The sequence below is a fragment of the Anas acuta genome, chromosome 1, assembly GCF_963932015.1.
Source record: "Anas acuta chromosome 1, bAnaAcu1.1, whole genome shotgun sequence".
In the NCBI taxonomy this organism is placed as follows: domain Eukaryota; kingdom Metazoa; phylum Chordata; class Aves; order Anseriformes; family Anatidae; genus Anas; species Anas acuta.
This window is the reverse complement of record NC_088979.1, coordinates 16,292,546-16,308,706: the sequence shown is the minus strand read 5'-3', so window position 1 is coordinate 16,308,706 and position 16,161 is coordinate 16,292,546. Positions and strand designations below refer to the sequence as shown.

At 46.5% G+C, this 16,161-nt stretch overlaps 1 protein-coding gene and 1 pseudogene across 3 annotated transcripts in view; both read right to left on the bottom strand.

Moving 5' to 3' along the window:
- AASDHPPT (aminoadipate-semialdehyde dehydrogenase-phosphopantetheinyl transferase) overlaps positions 1 to 16,161 on the bottom strand; it is a 57,473-nt gene that overhangs the window by 14,158 nt on the left and 27,154 nt on the right. For 2 of the 3 annotated variants that reach the window (XM_068670335.1, XM_068670329.1), the window contains exon 6: positions 15,228 to 16,040. In XM_068670335.1, the coding sequence (XP_068526436.1) occupies positions 15,882 to 16,040 (159 nt within the window). In that variant the 3' untranslated portion in view covers positions 15,228 to 15,881. Of the gene's footprint in view, positions 1 to 15,227; positions 16,041 to 16,161 lie in introns of those variants that run through there. The other variant, XM_068670334.1, reaches the window with a different exon arrangement.
- Positions 1,998 to 8,253, bottom strand: LOC137850183 (very low-density lipoprotein receptor pseudogene; annotated as a pseudogene).

The window sequence follows — 16,161 nt, the reverse complement described above, 5'->3', positions numbered from 1 at the left end:
TAGAAGAGAGGGATCTGGGGGTCGTGGTAGACAGCAAGTTGAATATGAGCCAGCAGTGTGCCCTGGCAGCCAGGAGGGCCAACCGTATCCTGGGGTGCGTCAAGCACGGCATCGCTAGTAGGTCGAGGGAGGTGATTGTCCCGCTCTACTCTGCGCTGGTGCGGCCTCACCTCGAGTACTGTGTGCAGTTCTGGGCACCACAGTATAAAAAGGACATGAAACTGTTGGAGAGTGTCCAGAGGAGGGCTACGAAGATGGTGAAAGGCCTGGAGGGGAAGACGTACCAGGAACGGCTGAGGGCACTGGGCCTGTTCAGCCTGGAGAAGAGGAGGCTGAGGGGAGACCTCATCGCAGTCTACAACTTCCTCGTAAGGGGGTGTCGAGAGGCAGGAGACCTTTTCTCCATTAACACCAGTGACAGGACCCGCGGGAACGGGGTTAAGCTGAGGCAGGGGAAGTTTAGGCTTGACATCAGGAGGAAGTTCTTCACAGAGAGGGTGGTTGCACACTGGAACAGGCTCCCCAGGGAAGTGGTCACTGCACCGAGCCTGACTGAATTTAAGAAGAGATTGGACTGTGCACTTAGTCACATGGTCTGAACTTTTGGGTAGACCTGTGCGGTGTCAAGAGTTGGACTTGATGATCCTTAAGGGTCCCTTCCAACTCAGGATATTCTATGATTCTATGATTCTAAATGCTTTTTAGAAAAGCGGAGCATTTTAGATATAGATTGTAAACCGTCCTACTGGCCGAGGGTCTTCACCCCGCGACCGCGTTGTTTTCGCTGTGGGATCACGGGACATAGGAAACGAGAGTGCAAAACAAAATCAGTGTGGTGTCAGAACTGCCAATCCAATACGCATAACACAGCGACCTGTCGGTATGGTGCGTCGGGAAACGGCCGGAGCAGCGGGAAGACCGCCCCACGACGACACAAAAAGCGGCATTTACCACAGCGGCCGGAACGACACCGTTTACCTCCGACCGGCCACCGGAGGGAGTCTCAGCTTGGACTTGGCAACAGCAGTAGATGTAATGCTATTGGACTCTAAACCCACCAGGGTAAGGACAGGAGTTATGGGACCAATTATTGTCAATGGTGATCCTGTGGGAGCTTTATTGATCGGAAGATCGTCTGCTACCTTGAATGGATTACAAATATTGGTTGGACTTATAGATAAAGACTATTCTGGGGAAATACAGATTATGGTTTCACAGTATGTTTAAAGGATGAGAAACTGCAAATTGAGGCATTGTTGGACACTGGCGCAGATGTGACAATAATCAGTGCGCAAACTTGGCCACCGCATTGGCCTACATTCGAATCCAGTACCACTGTAGCAGGAGTAGGAGGTATGACTATTGCTCGTCTATCACCAGTACTGCAATGGACAATAGGTAACAAAGTTGTAAAATGCAGTGTATCTGTCTTACCATTGCCAGATGGAGTACAAGCACTGATAGGGAGAGACATTCTTGCTCTTACGTCAGACCACCATTTATAGGTATGACCATTTCTTGGACTTTCCCAATCCCACTAAAATGGAAAACTGATGAACCTGTGTGGGTTGAGCAGTGGCCGCTAAAACGGGAAAGTCTAATACATGCTCATGGAGTAGTCCATGGGAGCACTGCAACCTGGTCTACCTAATCCTGCTATGATACCAGAGGGTTGGCATTTATTGATTGTGGATCTGAAAGACTGTTTTTTCGCCACAACAGCTACTGAAGCACCACTGTCACCCTTTTGCAGAGCTCGGGAGGCTCATGCTATTTTTCACCAGAACGCTAAGGGACTTGCGCAGGCGATAGTAAAAGCTTGCCCAACGTGTAGTCATTACAATTCGGACGCAGGAAACGGAATCGCGGTGGGACGCGGAAAAAGGAATCGTGGTGGGACGCGGAATTGCGGTGGGACGCGGAAAAAGGAATCGCGGTGGGACACGGAATCGCGGTGGAACGCGGATGAGAGTACTGTACCGAGATATGAAAACGGGACAATGGCTGGGGCCTGCTGACGTGATTTATATGGGGCGAGGTTATGTGTGTATCTCTTCCCCTACAGGGCCAACCTGGGTGCCTAGTCGGTGCGTTAAACCAGCCATTGAAGAAAAGTCATCAAGTACGAATAACAGCAACCATGGCTGATCTAACGGCACAAGGGATTTTGGTTGCATTATCTTTGACAATGACGGTTGGACGTAATAGTGCCATCCTAAGCAAAATCGATCCTCAAACCAATATGTGGGTCACTTGGGCAAATCAAACCAGACAAAGTTCATTTTGCCTATTCCTCGCTTCTGCGTCTGATCCTTTCGTTGAAATGGTTAAGGGATCATACGCAAAAAATTGTAGTACAAGATAGTTGGTTTGAAGGTTGGTTTAAATCTGTTTTTGGGAACATGGGTGGATGGTTTTTTCTTCGTCAAAGAAGAACTTCGTTTTCTACTTATAGTTATATTGATTATAGTTGCTGCAAAATAAAAACGGGGGAATTGTGGAGGAATGGTTAAGTGAGGTAGGTCATGTGGATGTTGGGCAGTTGGGAGACAATGGGCTGGTGAAGCACCGTACTCGGCTTACATGAGCCTGGGCACATACGCAGCTGGATGAGAGCCAATCAGGCTCAAGGACACGATGCCCTTGGGCGATCGGGAAAGTCCCTAAGGCGGGACAGGTAGCCAAAAGAAGGAGGACCAGACTGAAAAGCCCGGGAAGTGTTAGCTAATCTTGAGCTTAGTTTCTGCAATATGTATGAGTTGATTATGTTCAAACTAGATAAAAGGCGACTGAGCTATCCATTAAAGTTGAAGTTCACTGTTCACTCATATTGAGCGTCTGGGTCTTCCTTCCGTCAGCAACAAAAGAAAGAATATAGTTCAAGGGACTGTAATCCAGTGAACCATACTATTCATAATCCGAGTGAGTTAAAGCAGAGGAAAGCAACCCAATATGGAATTGCAATTGGAAGAAAGGGGGATCCTGGGGCTATCATAGCTATAAGGGTTATCAAAAGAGCTAGGGAATCTGCCACAAAGTGATTATGATTCCATTAAATTGAAATGGGAGCTAAATATCAGATTCCAAACACTGCTAAAAACTTGCTTATAAATCTTAAAGAGAATATTGCAAAGGCATTAAATGTAACAAACTGTTTTGTCTGTGGAGGAACAAATCAAAGGGAACGCTGGCCTTGGGAGTCAATGGAAGCAAACACTTCAGACCCAGAAATTTGGAAACCGGCAAAGGGTAATAGAATGACACAATGGGTATTACAAACAAGCATAATTGGGTGAACCTGCTGGCAAAACCAGAATGGGAAACAATTGGTAGAGGATTTAGTCTTTGAAGGAGGATATGAATGGAGTAAGACAATATTAAATTGAACCTCCTGGGGAAGTCCTCAAGACATGCCGGGAAACCTGAAAAATTGGACAGACAGTAACCAAATACCAAATGGGTGGCCAGCACCTGATGGGTATGTTATATATGGAGTGGTAATTCATGTTGAGAAAATGGTTGATATTAATAAGGAAGGGGGAGATTTGGGAGCGTGGCCATGGGGTGGGCGAGCCCCGTGGTTGATGATAACATCAGACTCTTCATGATGAGGCCATCAGGAATGTAAAAGAGTTTAGAGGGAACAAAGAAGGGTGATTCAGGAGACTCCATGCAGTCTCCGGTTTCTTGTTCTCCAGCCATTAAGGCATGGAAGTGTCTGGGTGCTTGCTGTTGTTATATTCAAAGCTGTTTGACAATGAAAAGTTGTTTTGAAAAGAACTGCTGTAGAAAGAAGGGTATAAGAGGGGAGCCTACCCTCAAGCTAAAAAAAGGCAACACAATGAAGTTACGATGAAGTTACGTCATCAATAAAGAAGCAGGAAAAAGGACTGAAGAGGAACAGGCTAGCAGAATGGAGACCAGGAATCTGGCTGGCGCGCGCAGGCGGGAGGCAGAGGAGAATGAGAAAGAGAGGAGTTGTGGGGGCAACTGGGAAGGAGGTAGAAGCGTGAGCAAGGGGCAGAGAGCCAGTCAGAACGTCCATCTGAAAAAATGCCTTTGTAGGGCAAAAACCTTGCCAAGCAGAAGGCAGGGCGAGCCACAAGGGAGAGAACAGCCCGCCTGCAAGGGTGGTGGGCAGGGCCAGAACTGGACAAAAAGGTACCGGAACCCGAAGTAACTAGTCAGTTGAGTTCCGACTCCGGATCAGATACTGATTCAAATTTGGAGGAGGAGGAGAAAATGGGGACAGACAGAATCAAAAGCAAAAATATCCCCATCCGAAATAAAGCAGAACCATGAGGGGGAGAAATTCCTCTCACGGATTGGAGGAAAATTAAGATTGCGTGCGCCGACTGGGCCCCATCGGCCATGTTAGCGTTCCCGGTCCAGGTGACGGACGGGGGACAGAGGGTCCACTCGCCAATAAACCCTAAGAATGTACAAGCAATTGTTAAAGCCATCGCAGATGAAGGGCTTAATTCTCCAATGGTCTCCACCCTCATAGATGGTGTTTTCGGGGGAGACAACATGCTCCTGTTTGATATAAAACAAACTTGGAGACTGATCTTTGACGGGGCAGGGATGATCGTTTTTAAACAAGAATGGGAGGACAACTGTACAAGACAACTGGCCCAAGTAACTGGGGCAGATCACCCCCTACATGGCTCTAGCCTGCAGCGGCTAATGGGTACGGACCCAACAATGATCACCCCCCCAGGCGCGAGCCCAGGGCCTGCGGGCCCATGAAGTTATGGCAACTACTCGTGCGGCCAGAGAAGCTATTCGTACAGCCTCTAGAGTCATTGCCAAACCATCGCCATGGTCAACAATAAAACAAAGTGAAAGTGAGAGCTTTACGCAATTTGTAGATCGTCTCCAGGCAGCGGTCGACTCTTCGCCACTGCCTGTGGAGGCAAAAGGCCCAGTTGTAGCAGAATGCCTACACCAGCAGTGTAATTCGGCAACCAAAGAAATGTTGCGATCACTGCCGGCAGGGTCTAGCATCGCGGACATGATTAAACATGTCGCTAAAGAAGAGCACCTAACCCCGATCCAGGTAGCTGTTCGCACCACAATAGCTAATGTGATGGCATATTTTAGATGTGGCCAGGCAGGCCACGTCACGGCAAATTGCCCTCAGTTGGGGCATCTGCCAACAGCGCTCCCTCCAGACCAAAACTGACCTAGAGGACTGTGTTGGGCCTGTGGAAAGAAAGGGCACTTCATCAAGGAAGCAGATCTAAAACCCAGGGAAATGGGAGGGAGAGAGGGCAATTGGGCCACGCACAGCCCTCTCCCACTTGGGACATGAGGTGGCCCAACTATGCCAACCCCGGATGGGGCACGGTGCTCCTGAACCCATTACAAGAAAGCAATTTTTTTTTTTTTTTTTTTTTTTTTACAGAACCCAGTGCCCCCGAATCCACTGCCCCCTCAAGAGGCGACCAATTTTATGGTTCAACCGACGGTCCAGCCGAACCTGTCCTTATCTCAGGGACAGCAAGGACCACCCTCTGGGGGCGAGACCCCAGGGTGGCCCTGGCAGTAAAGTGTGATAACCCGCCAGTGGTGTGGGGGATCTGTTCCCTTTATGATACCTTAAATGACAACACCATTAGTGTCCCCTTTTTGATTGATACTGGAGCAGACATTACAGTTATCCCTGAGACGAACTGGCCTCTGAGTTGGAAATTGGAAGACGCCCCCATGGTGGGTGGAGCTGGGGGATTAACCCAAGCTCGGAAGAGCGCCCAATTGGTTGCAATCACGCTCCATACTGAAAAGGAACCAAAGAAAACCATTACTCTCTTCCTATATGTCATGTCAGGAGTCCCTCCCCTGTTGGGAAGGGACAGTTTAGCCCTATAAAAAAAAGCCAGGGTGAGAAATCTACCCGAAGGGCCACTACTGCATACCCACTTCCACCGATTAGACTGACATGGAAATCGTCCGACCCAGTGTGGGTCGAGCAGTGGCCCCTGTCGAAGCCTCAAATGGATGCTCTTCTAGAGCTAGTCGACCGCAAACTACAACGAGGTCATATAGAGCCTTCTACTAGCCCATGGAACACCCCAGTTTTTGCAATACCTAAGCGAACTGGTGAAGGGTTTCGCCTCCTCCATGACCTGCGTGAAGTAAACAAGATAATTCAACCAATGGGTCCTGTCCAAACGTTGTTGCCTATGAACTCTATGATACCGGAAGGGCAACCTTGTGCTGTCCTTGATATTAAGGACTGTTTTTTCTCGATACCTCTACATGAAGAAAACAAGGAGCGGTTTGCTTTCTCTGTCGTGTTTCCAAACAGCCAATGCCCCAACTTACGCTTCCAGTGGAAAGTGCTGCCTCAAGGAATGATCAACTCACCTACTATCTGCCAGATCATGGTAGATCGGGCACTGGCGCCAGTTCGGCGCAGTGACTCGACTGCGACTATCATCCAATACATGGACGATATCCTGATCGCTGCGCCATCAGGAAGTCAAGTGGACCAGCTAGTGTCAACAGTCTCAGAAACTTTAAAAACAAACAGGTTTGAAATTGCGAGCGTGAAAATTAAAAAAGGGCCATGTGTAAGTTTTTTGGGAGTGGGGATCACAAGTTCTTACATAACCCCCCCCCCCCCCCAGATAAAAATCTGTCGGGACATCAAAATGCTCCATGATATGCAACTGTTGCAGGAAGTACAGCTGAAAGCATGACAGACACCAGTAGAGTTTTTTTTGCAATTGGCAATTGCCAATGCCGCTCTAGCTGCAACACCAAACAATTCAACATTATCATTGCAATCCGGTACAAGCAATGCCCATTTACGTCCGGCGATCTCACGGAACTGTGACAAGCTAGGAGCAAATATAATGAGTTTATCTAAGTAACATGGACATCCGATAGCATTTGCAGGGATGCCTTGCCAGGCCCTATCCCCACAAATCAGAAAAACATCAGGAGGTAAGGCCAAAGCTGTACAATTGTTCCAAACACTATAGTTGTTACCTCTTGTCTCCATGCCATAAACCCCTAAACCCTGCTTAGCAGTGTCATTGTAATCACAGGTGTTATTTGTATTTCTGTACCCGTATGGCCCTTTCCAGGTTCCTGTAGCAGAATCCATCTGATAGGCACGGCTACATTTACATTTGTAGCCACCTTTCAGGTTGATACAGATTTGACTAGACACCAGGGTTTTGGCATTCATCAATATCTCCACAGGTTCTCTTGTCTACAAGCTCAAACCCAGCTGGACAGTCACATTCATAGCCAATAATGAAATCTCTGCAGATGTGGGAGCATCCACCGTTGTTCACCAAACATTCATTTATGTTGCATTCCTTCAGGGGCTCATCACTCCAGTCCTTGCAGTCTCTCTGCTGGTTACACACTTTATTGATATCTATGCATTCTCCACTTCTGCACTTGAATTTGCCAGGCCCAGAGCACTGAATAACATTGTTACAGTTTGCTTCATCAGTGCCATCCAGACAGTCTCTAACACCATTGCACTGCCTACTCCCATGGATACAGTTCCCATCTTCACATCTGAACTGGTCTGGCCTGCAGGTCCGAGAAGGGCAGTTAATTTCATCACTTCCATCCTCGCAATAAGGATCTCTGTCACATCACCACTTCTTGTAGATACATTCACCTGAGCCGCACTGCACCTCACTCACAGAACACTTCACTGGAGGTGCAGGCTGGCAGCCACACTGCTCCAAAGATTCATCCAAGTGGTCGGAGCGGTCACCTTGACCATTGCAGACAAAGCTTTTGGAAATACATTGCCCACTACTGCATGTGAATTCTGCTGCACTACAAGTCACAATGCCACAATTCTCTTCATCTTCTCCACTGTCACAGTCTTTTTCACCATCACATTTCCAGGACACTGGGTTACACTGGGTTGACTGAGGAGCACAGCTGATTTCATTTACCTGGCATGTTCTCATGACACAGCTCAGCACTCTCGTCAGACCCATTTTCACAGTCCGGATCCCCATCACACTGACATCTGTTTGGCACACACTGACCACTGTTGCACACAAAGTCAGATTCAGCACACGTCTTCTTCACACAAGTACTCTCATCACTGCCATCTGAGCAGTCTTCATCACCATTACATTTCCAGAGTAAAGGAATACAGCGTCCATTACTACACGGGAACTGGGATTCTTCACATTTTGCTCTAGCACCGTCGGCAGCAGTGCACAGGCAGGCGAGGGCGAGCAGCAGACAGAGCGCCCTGCAGCGCGTCAATTATGTCAATTTCCTGCGTCCCTCTGCGGCTCCCGCATTTTCCACAGCTCCCGCATTTCCCGCGGTTTCCTTTCCCCTCGTCTCCCCACGGTTTCCTTTCCCTGTGTCCCCCTACAGTTTCTTTTCCCCGTGTCTCACCGCAGGTCCTTTGTCCGGGTCGGTGCTTGGAGTTTCTCAATGTCTCTCAGGTGTTCCGGCTTCTGCCAGGTCTCTCCATGTCTCTCAGAGTCGTCCGTGGCTCTGCAGCATCTCTCAGGGCTCTCTCCATGCGGTGGTAGTCCCTCCGTGTGCCTCGGGTCTCCCGGTGCCACTCCGGTCTCTCAGCGCCGCTCCGGGCTCCTGGCCTGTTCGGGTCTCAGTGAGTCCGGGTCTCAGCCTGTTCGGGCACCATATGTTGCAGGAAGCACAGCCGAAAGCACGACAGACACCAGTAGAGTCAGATCATGCTCTGTTTTATTGCCCAAATAGCCTAACTTTTATAGTGAACTTAGCAGGGGCGGATAGTGTTTCACACAAGATTATTGGTCAAAAGCACTCAGACAAACAACTACAAGAAAACAACCCCACCTGCAAGAAAACAACCCCCTTGTGATTAGCAGTCATGTAGACCTTGTCCTTGAAGCCAGCTACTGGTAACAATATTTTTCTGAATTCCTCAATTGGGTGATGTGGGAACACCATCATGGGAACTTCTCATAGTTGCCCTGGTAGCTTGGTTTGCTCAGCTACAGCAAGCCATAGGATTTTTGCTGTTTCAAAAAATCCCTGAACATGCAACAATTAGTGGGATCCTTACAATGGCTCCACAATATTTTCCTGATTCCTCCTGAAACCATGGCTCCCCTGTACAATCTTTTAAAAGGAAAAAAAAACATGGGAGCAAAAGACTCTGATGACAGAAGCAATGAACTCTCTCGATTTTATTGAGTGACAAGTATCATCAAGCACGGTCGCCAGGTGGAACCCGAATGAACCACTTGATCTGTATGTATACTTCACGGAAAGGGGGGGAGTAGGGGCACTAGCCCAGGCCCCCCCTCAAAAACTTCAACCAATACAGTCGATAGTCCTAGGAAAACCATCACGCGCATCTCTCCAGGAGTCGAGTGACTTGGTAACCTCATCATGAAAAGCCGAAAACTCGCCCTAAGACACCTAGGTATCGAACCCGCCATGACATATCTACCCTTTCGTAAATAGCTGCTACTGCAATCAGTAGCGATGTCAGAATCTCTAGCCATAGCCCTTGCCGGATTTTGCAGAGAAGTCCAATACGCTATTAAGCCCCCCTGGGCTCAAATGCTGAAAATTGTCAACATCGACCTCCCATGGAAGATCATGGACCGGCCCCAATGGGGACCAACGGTCTTCACAGATGCATCCTCAGCAACCTCAACCGCAGCAGCGGTATGGCAATCGGGAGGGGAATGGCACTGCATTAAAATGACCGATCGTGCGCTTTCAGTCCAGCAATTAGAAGCGATGGCCGTAGTACTAGCCCGTGGACTGTTCCCAGTGGAACACCTCAACATAGTGACCGATTCAATGTTCGTAGCCAAACTTTGCTTGTTTGCATGTCGGGGCCCGGCGTGTCAACATCCATGGTCGCTCTAATGCTAGAAGAAGCACTTTTCTCCCGAAACGGCACCGTATCGGTCATCCACATCAACAGCCACAACCCAATCAAAGGGTTTTACCAAATCTGTAACGACAAAGCAGACGCTGCTGCAAAAGGATTATGGACACTAAAAGATGCCCACCAGCTACATGAGTCCCTCCACATTGGAGCTAAGGCGCTAGCTAAGAGATGTGGGATTTCGACCACCGACGCGAAACACATAGTAGCTACGTGTCCCCACTGTCAAAAAGCACCACTATGGTCCAGTGGAGTCAACCCCAGAGGTCTCAAAGCCTCTGAGGTGTGGCAGACAGATTTTACGCTCTGTCAGTTGCTGAGACCTTGAGCGTGGCTAGCGGTAACCGTAGACACATACAGTGGGGTGGTCGTAGCCACAAAACACCTTAAGGCCGACTCCAAAGCAACCATCCAACATTGGCTGACAGCCATGGCGTGGCTGTCAGATCAAAACGGACAATGGTTCAAATTTTGTGTCCAAATCAGCCCAGGCATTCGCTCAGAAATGGGGTATTACTCTAATATACGGCATCCCGTATAATAGTAGAGGACAAGCCATAGTCGAATGAGCGAATAAAACTCTGAAATCTAAGTTAGAGGTATTAGCAAAAACAGAAGGTTTTACTGCCACCGTTCCCTCAGGAGACCAAGCACGCTTGCTAGCAACTGCTTTGTTAGCATTAAATCAATTCCCCATGGGAGAGGAGGTGAATAGCCCCGTCCAAAAACATTGGGCCACTCGAGCGCTAGAAGAAGGCCCGTCAGTTATAGTTAGAAATGACCTGGGAGAATGGGAACAAGGGTGGAAATTAGTACTGACAGGGCGAGGGTATGCTGCAGTCAAAAAAGATTCAAATGGTGTCCGCTTAAGTCCATCAAACCAGACCTTCAGAATAAAACTAATGAAAACTGTGAGTTTCTGTTCACAGGACCGGATCATCGGATGCCCCCGTAATCCGTATACCCCGGTGACAAGAGAAGCCAACAAGTCAGCAAGCGTCCTGTCTAAGCCTGAGAGTTCCACACTGGCAGAATCCAGACAACAGCGAAGCGGCCTCCGTGGGGGGGGGGCTGCGATGCCTTTGTGTGATCTTGATTCTGGGGCTTGCTACTACAGGTAAGACAGAATCAGATTACAATCACCATCAGCCATTCAAGTCGCTCCTGCGGGACACTGCAAGCGATCGAGTGATAAAGGAAAACATAACAGCGGGTGCTCTGACTTTTACAATTACAATTGGTGATTTATTCCCCATAGTTGGAGGATCTAAATCTAAATCATTATGGGGAACATATTGGTGCCCTAGTTCAAACCCAGGAAACGGTTATTGTAACTATCTAGGATATTGGTTTTGTGGATATTGGGGGTGTGAGACCATTGTAACAAGTGATAGATGGAAACTGGAAAAAGACGAATTCTTGTGAGTAAAATGGGGACCAAATGGGTGTGCCCATCCAAAATTTGCACTCGATGGAATGATAGCCCAAAGAGGTACTTGTACCCATTTAATGGTAGAGATCCAAAACCCGGCCAATACGGGTTGGGCTGTGGGGAAAATGTGGTCAGTATTTATTCACAACGCTCTCAAAGATCCAGGAGTACCAATACAGATCAAAGTCATGCCCCAAACACCTCAAGCACTTGGGCCGAACCTGGTTCTTAGCCCACAGACATCCAGGCCCTTAGTAAACAATACCAAGAATAATACCAAGGATGTGGCTCCCAATAACACCAAGACACTTAATACTTTAGGCCCCAGTTATCCCTAGTTATCCCAAGTTACACACCATTGTTACCAGTTACTTCCTAGTTTTCTCCTGGTTATTGTGCCTTATGCTTTTTATTCAAGTTATGATGCCTACCTCTTAAGATTATTATAAAGTATAAAACTGAGACGGGAGCAGAATTGTTTTTTAGATTGTTATATTTTAGCTAATTTAGTTATACATAGGGAAGGGGGAAACGTAGATAGTTAGGGTCTGGTGGCCGGAAGATATCGAGCTGTATGGAAAGATAGAGCCCTTCCCTTGACAGGCAATAGCATGCAATTTATGATGTAAGCAGATGGAAGTGACGTTGTAAACCTAAGCTATATAACACCGTGTAACTCCATATATATGTAACTCCAATAAACGCCATTTGCCATCCACCACATTGGTGTCTGTGAGCTGATGGCCCGAGCGGCCTGGGGTTGGTCACTGTGCCGTTCCTGAACCAGGTTGCCACTGCCACCTGAAGGCAACACCTGTGCACACAACTGCCTCTCGCCAGTAAGAAGTTGCGCATTATGGGGAATCATACGTCCTTAGGAACAAAGACTGTCCTGGTAACCTTACAGCTTATTCTCTTTATTAACAATCGGACAGTTCATGATCCTGAAACATGGGACCAAATTAAGGTCAAGGTGTAGGACTCTGCAACTAAAAATGACAAGGTTGCGGTGGGATTGCTCAGCACCTGGCAAGCAATCTCTGAGGCCTTAAAGAGCCCTGTGGGACCACAGTCAGAAATGTGTGGTTTGCCAGACAGTGAGAGAGCTGCGGGCTCCTTTACTGATCCAACTGCTACGCCATCAACCCTTCTGCTGCTACAGCCATTGAAGGCTTTTACTGTTATGCCCCCTGGTGACCTGGACATGCCTTTTGACCCAGGCCCTATTGGCCTTGAAAAGGAGATAGATATGTTTTTCTTTGATTCAGGAAGAACGGGATACATAAGGCCCGAAGGCTGGGCTGCTTGACAACTTAAAGCAAGACATACTGTTCAAAAGGAATGGAAAATGAAGACTTGTTTGTAATCAAGAAAAGGAAAGGAAAATGGAGACTGTTGGAGATTGTTTGTTACCTTTTCTGATTGTACATGTGTATAGGTGTACTCAGGTTTAGTATGTAAAAGCAATGTTCTGTATATTTAGAATGTTTGATGTTTGTGTGCGTGTTGGTAGAGCATAGACTCCCCGCACACCCAGCGCTATTTACTTGCCTTTTATAAGGATTCTTTTATAAATATTACTAAATTCAAATTGAGTTGAGACTTCATTCATAACAACAGGGAATCACATGGCCTTAGAAACAAAGAATATCCTGGGAACTTTCCAGCTTATTCTCAAATAAAACAGGGAAAAACTGTGCCCTCTGCTGCCTTGCAGCATGTGCTTGTATGGGCTGCTATGAATGACCCCTCTATTACAAATCAGACAGTTTATTATCCTGAAACATAGGACCAAATTGGGGCCAAGCTTTGGGACTCTATTAAAAACAACAAGGTTGCGGCTGGATTGCTTAGTCCCTGGCCAGCACCCGTCTGATCACCTGTTCCTGTTCCTTCACGTGGGGACAACTGAGGCTGCGACAAGGATACACCAAAACATCAGAAGAGACTTTATGTTCCTTGGAAAGATGCTGAAGGGATCAGCACAAGTGGTGCTCTCCTTAGTCCTCCCCATTGGAGACTGGGACCCAAGGAGGAGGCAGCATACAGACCAGGTGAATGACTGGTTGCGTAGCCAGTGCCATGTTCAGGATTTTGGGTTCTGTGATCTCAGGTGTGATTTTGAAAGACTGGACACGGTGACATACGATGGGGTGCACCTGACCAAGTGGTTGGTGATAACATAGTACTCCTGACAATGAAGCCATGAGGAATGTAAACAAGTTAGAAGGAAGCAGTGATTCTCCAATAGCTCTGGTGAGGCCACACCTCGAGTACTATATTCATTTTTGGGTCCCAACACAACTGGTGGATAAGGAATTGGCTCAATGACCACACACAGGGAGTAATGGTGAATGGCTCAATGTCCTCCTGGTGGAGGCCAGTGATGAGTGGTGTCCCTCAGGGGTCTGTCTTGGGCCCAGTGCTGTTTAATATCTTTATTAGCAACATAGACAATGGGATTGAGTGCACCCTCAGCAAGTTTGCAGATGACAGCAAGCTGAGTGGTGTAATTGATACTAAAGAATGCCATTCAAAGAAATCTGGACCAGTTTGCAGAAGTGGGCCCATAAGAACCTAAGGAGGTTCAACAAGTCCAATTGCAAGGTGCTGCACCTGACATGAGGCAATCCCAGACATGAGTACAGAGTGGGCAAAGAAATCATTGAGAATAGTCCTGGAGAGAAAGACCTGGGGATTCTCGAGGTTGAAAGGCTCAATGTTACCTAGCAGTGGGTGCTTGCAGCCTAGAAGGCCAACTGCATCCTGGGCTGCCTCAACAAAGGAGAGGCCAGCAGGTGGTATGCAGTGATTGTCCCCCTGCACTCTACCCTTCTGAGGCCCCACTTGGAGTGCTGCAGCCCAGCCTAGAGGTTCCAGCACAAGAAGGATGTGGATCTGTTAGAACTGGTAAAGAGGAAGACTACAAAGATGATCAGAGGGCTGAAACACCTCTCCTATGAAGAAAGGCTGAGAGAAGTACGGATGTTGAGCCTGGAGAAGAGGAGGCTCCAGGAAAACTTTGCTGCAGTATTTCAATAGGTTGTATCTTAGGAAGAACTTCTTTACCAAAAGGGTTGTTAGACATTGGAACAGGCTGCCCAGGGAAGTGGTGGAGTCACCATCCCTGGAGGTCTTTAAAAGACGTTCAGATGTAGAGCTTAGGGATATGGTTTAGTGGGAACTGTTAGTGTTAGGTCAGAGGTTGGACTCGATGATCTTGAGGTCTTTTCCAACCTAGAAATTGTGTGATTCTGTATGTAATATATAAACGGGTCTTACAAAAAAGGATGGAGAGAGACTCTTTACTCTGGTAGATAATGATGGAACAAGGGAGAATGTTCTTAAACTAGAAGATGATAGATTTAGATTAGATAATTAGATATGAAGAAGAAATTCTTTCCTGTAAGGGTAACGAGGCCCTGGAACAGGTTGCCCAGAGCAGCTGTGGATGCCTCATCTCTCAAAGTGTTCAGGGCCAGGTTAGATGGGGCTTTGAAACTTGCCTAGTGGCAGGTGTTCCTGCCCATGGCAGAGGGTTGGAACTACATGGTCTTTAAGGTTCTTACATTTAGGAAGACTACACGGTATTTATGGCACTTGGGGGACCCATGTTACCAAATAGTATTTGTTTTGAAAAGCAGTATAAAATATTCTGAAGCTGCACTCAAAATCTATAGATCTTTTCTAAAAATTGTAATTCACTGTAACACAGTAAAATGTTCTGTCTTCAGATGCTGAAAAATCATTTGAAAAAAGAACAAACAAATGTTCTGTTTTGTTTTCTTCCCGTGACTTAGTGTCTTGGACTGTAAAGCTGTAAAGGCAAGCCTAGAAAATCTAACTGCTGTTTGACACATCTATCACCCAGAGAAAAAAAATAGAAAAAAGTTAAAAATCAAATAATAAGTTACATACAGAAAGGTTTAATTAGCCAAAGTTGTAAGTTAAATTAATATGAAATTTAAGGTAATTCCCTGCCCCAAACTAGTTTTACACAGATTTTGTTCCCAGGGTAGTACAATTCAGACTTCTGCTTGCTATTATACAAATCTCACATCTTGTACAACACTTGTGTCATATAATAGCAGCAAAAGGATTTGTACCAATTCCTCTGGTTTTATTCACCCGTTGGAGAATAAAACTTTTTTTTTTTTAAACAAGGCATAACATTTTTTAACATATCATAATGTAAGTTTTGTCATGAAGTAAAGAAATACATTTTATTTATTAAATTTGTTGACTGATCAACAGTACTTTGTAGCTCTGCTCCTTGTTCCTAGCACGGTTAATTTAAGTGTGAGAACCAAAGGCAAAGAAACGTGATCAGCTTAGACTTCACTCAGAATTCCTTCAGCAAGGAAACATGAATCTTTTTAAAATATTGATAAAGAATGTCATTTTTGAAAAGGTGAATATCAGACTGTTAAATAATGAAGTATTTTAAATGAAGAAAAACACTTTTCATTTATACATGTATACATATTTCTACAACCTTAAGAACATCATGAGAGGTTTGACAATTCCTTCCCTCCCCCTTACCGCTGCTTGTAAGCATTCTTATCTTGAATGTGAACTCTGTTTCACTGGAGTCTCTTGCTTAGAACAAAAGTTGTCCCAACATGCAGAATCCTCAGGTGCCATTGGAATACCAGACGCGACTAAATCTTCAAAAGTCAATAATGTAAACTGTGGTTGATTAGGTTCCATGGAACACACCTACAGAAAACACAATTTTACATGAATTAGTATATCTCAATTTTTCTTCCTGCAACCTTTCCCATACAGTTTAAACAGCATATTGTTACCGAATAAGAAAGTATTACAGTTAATACCAACG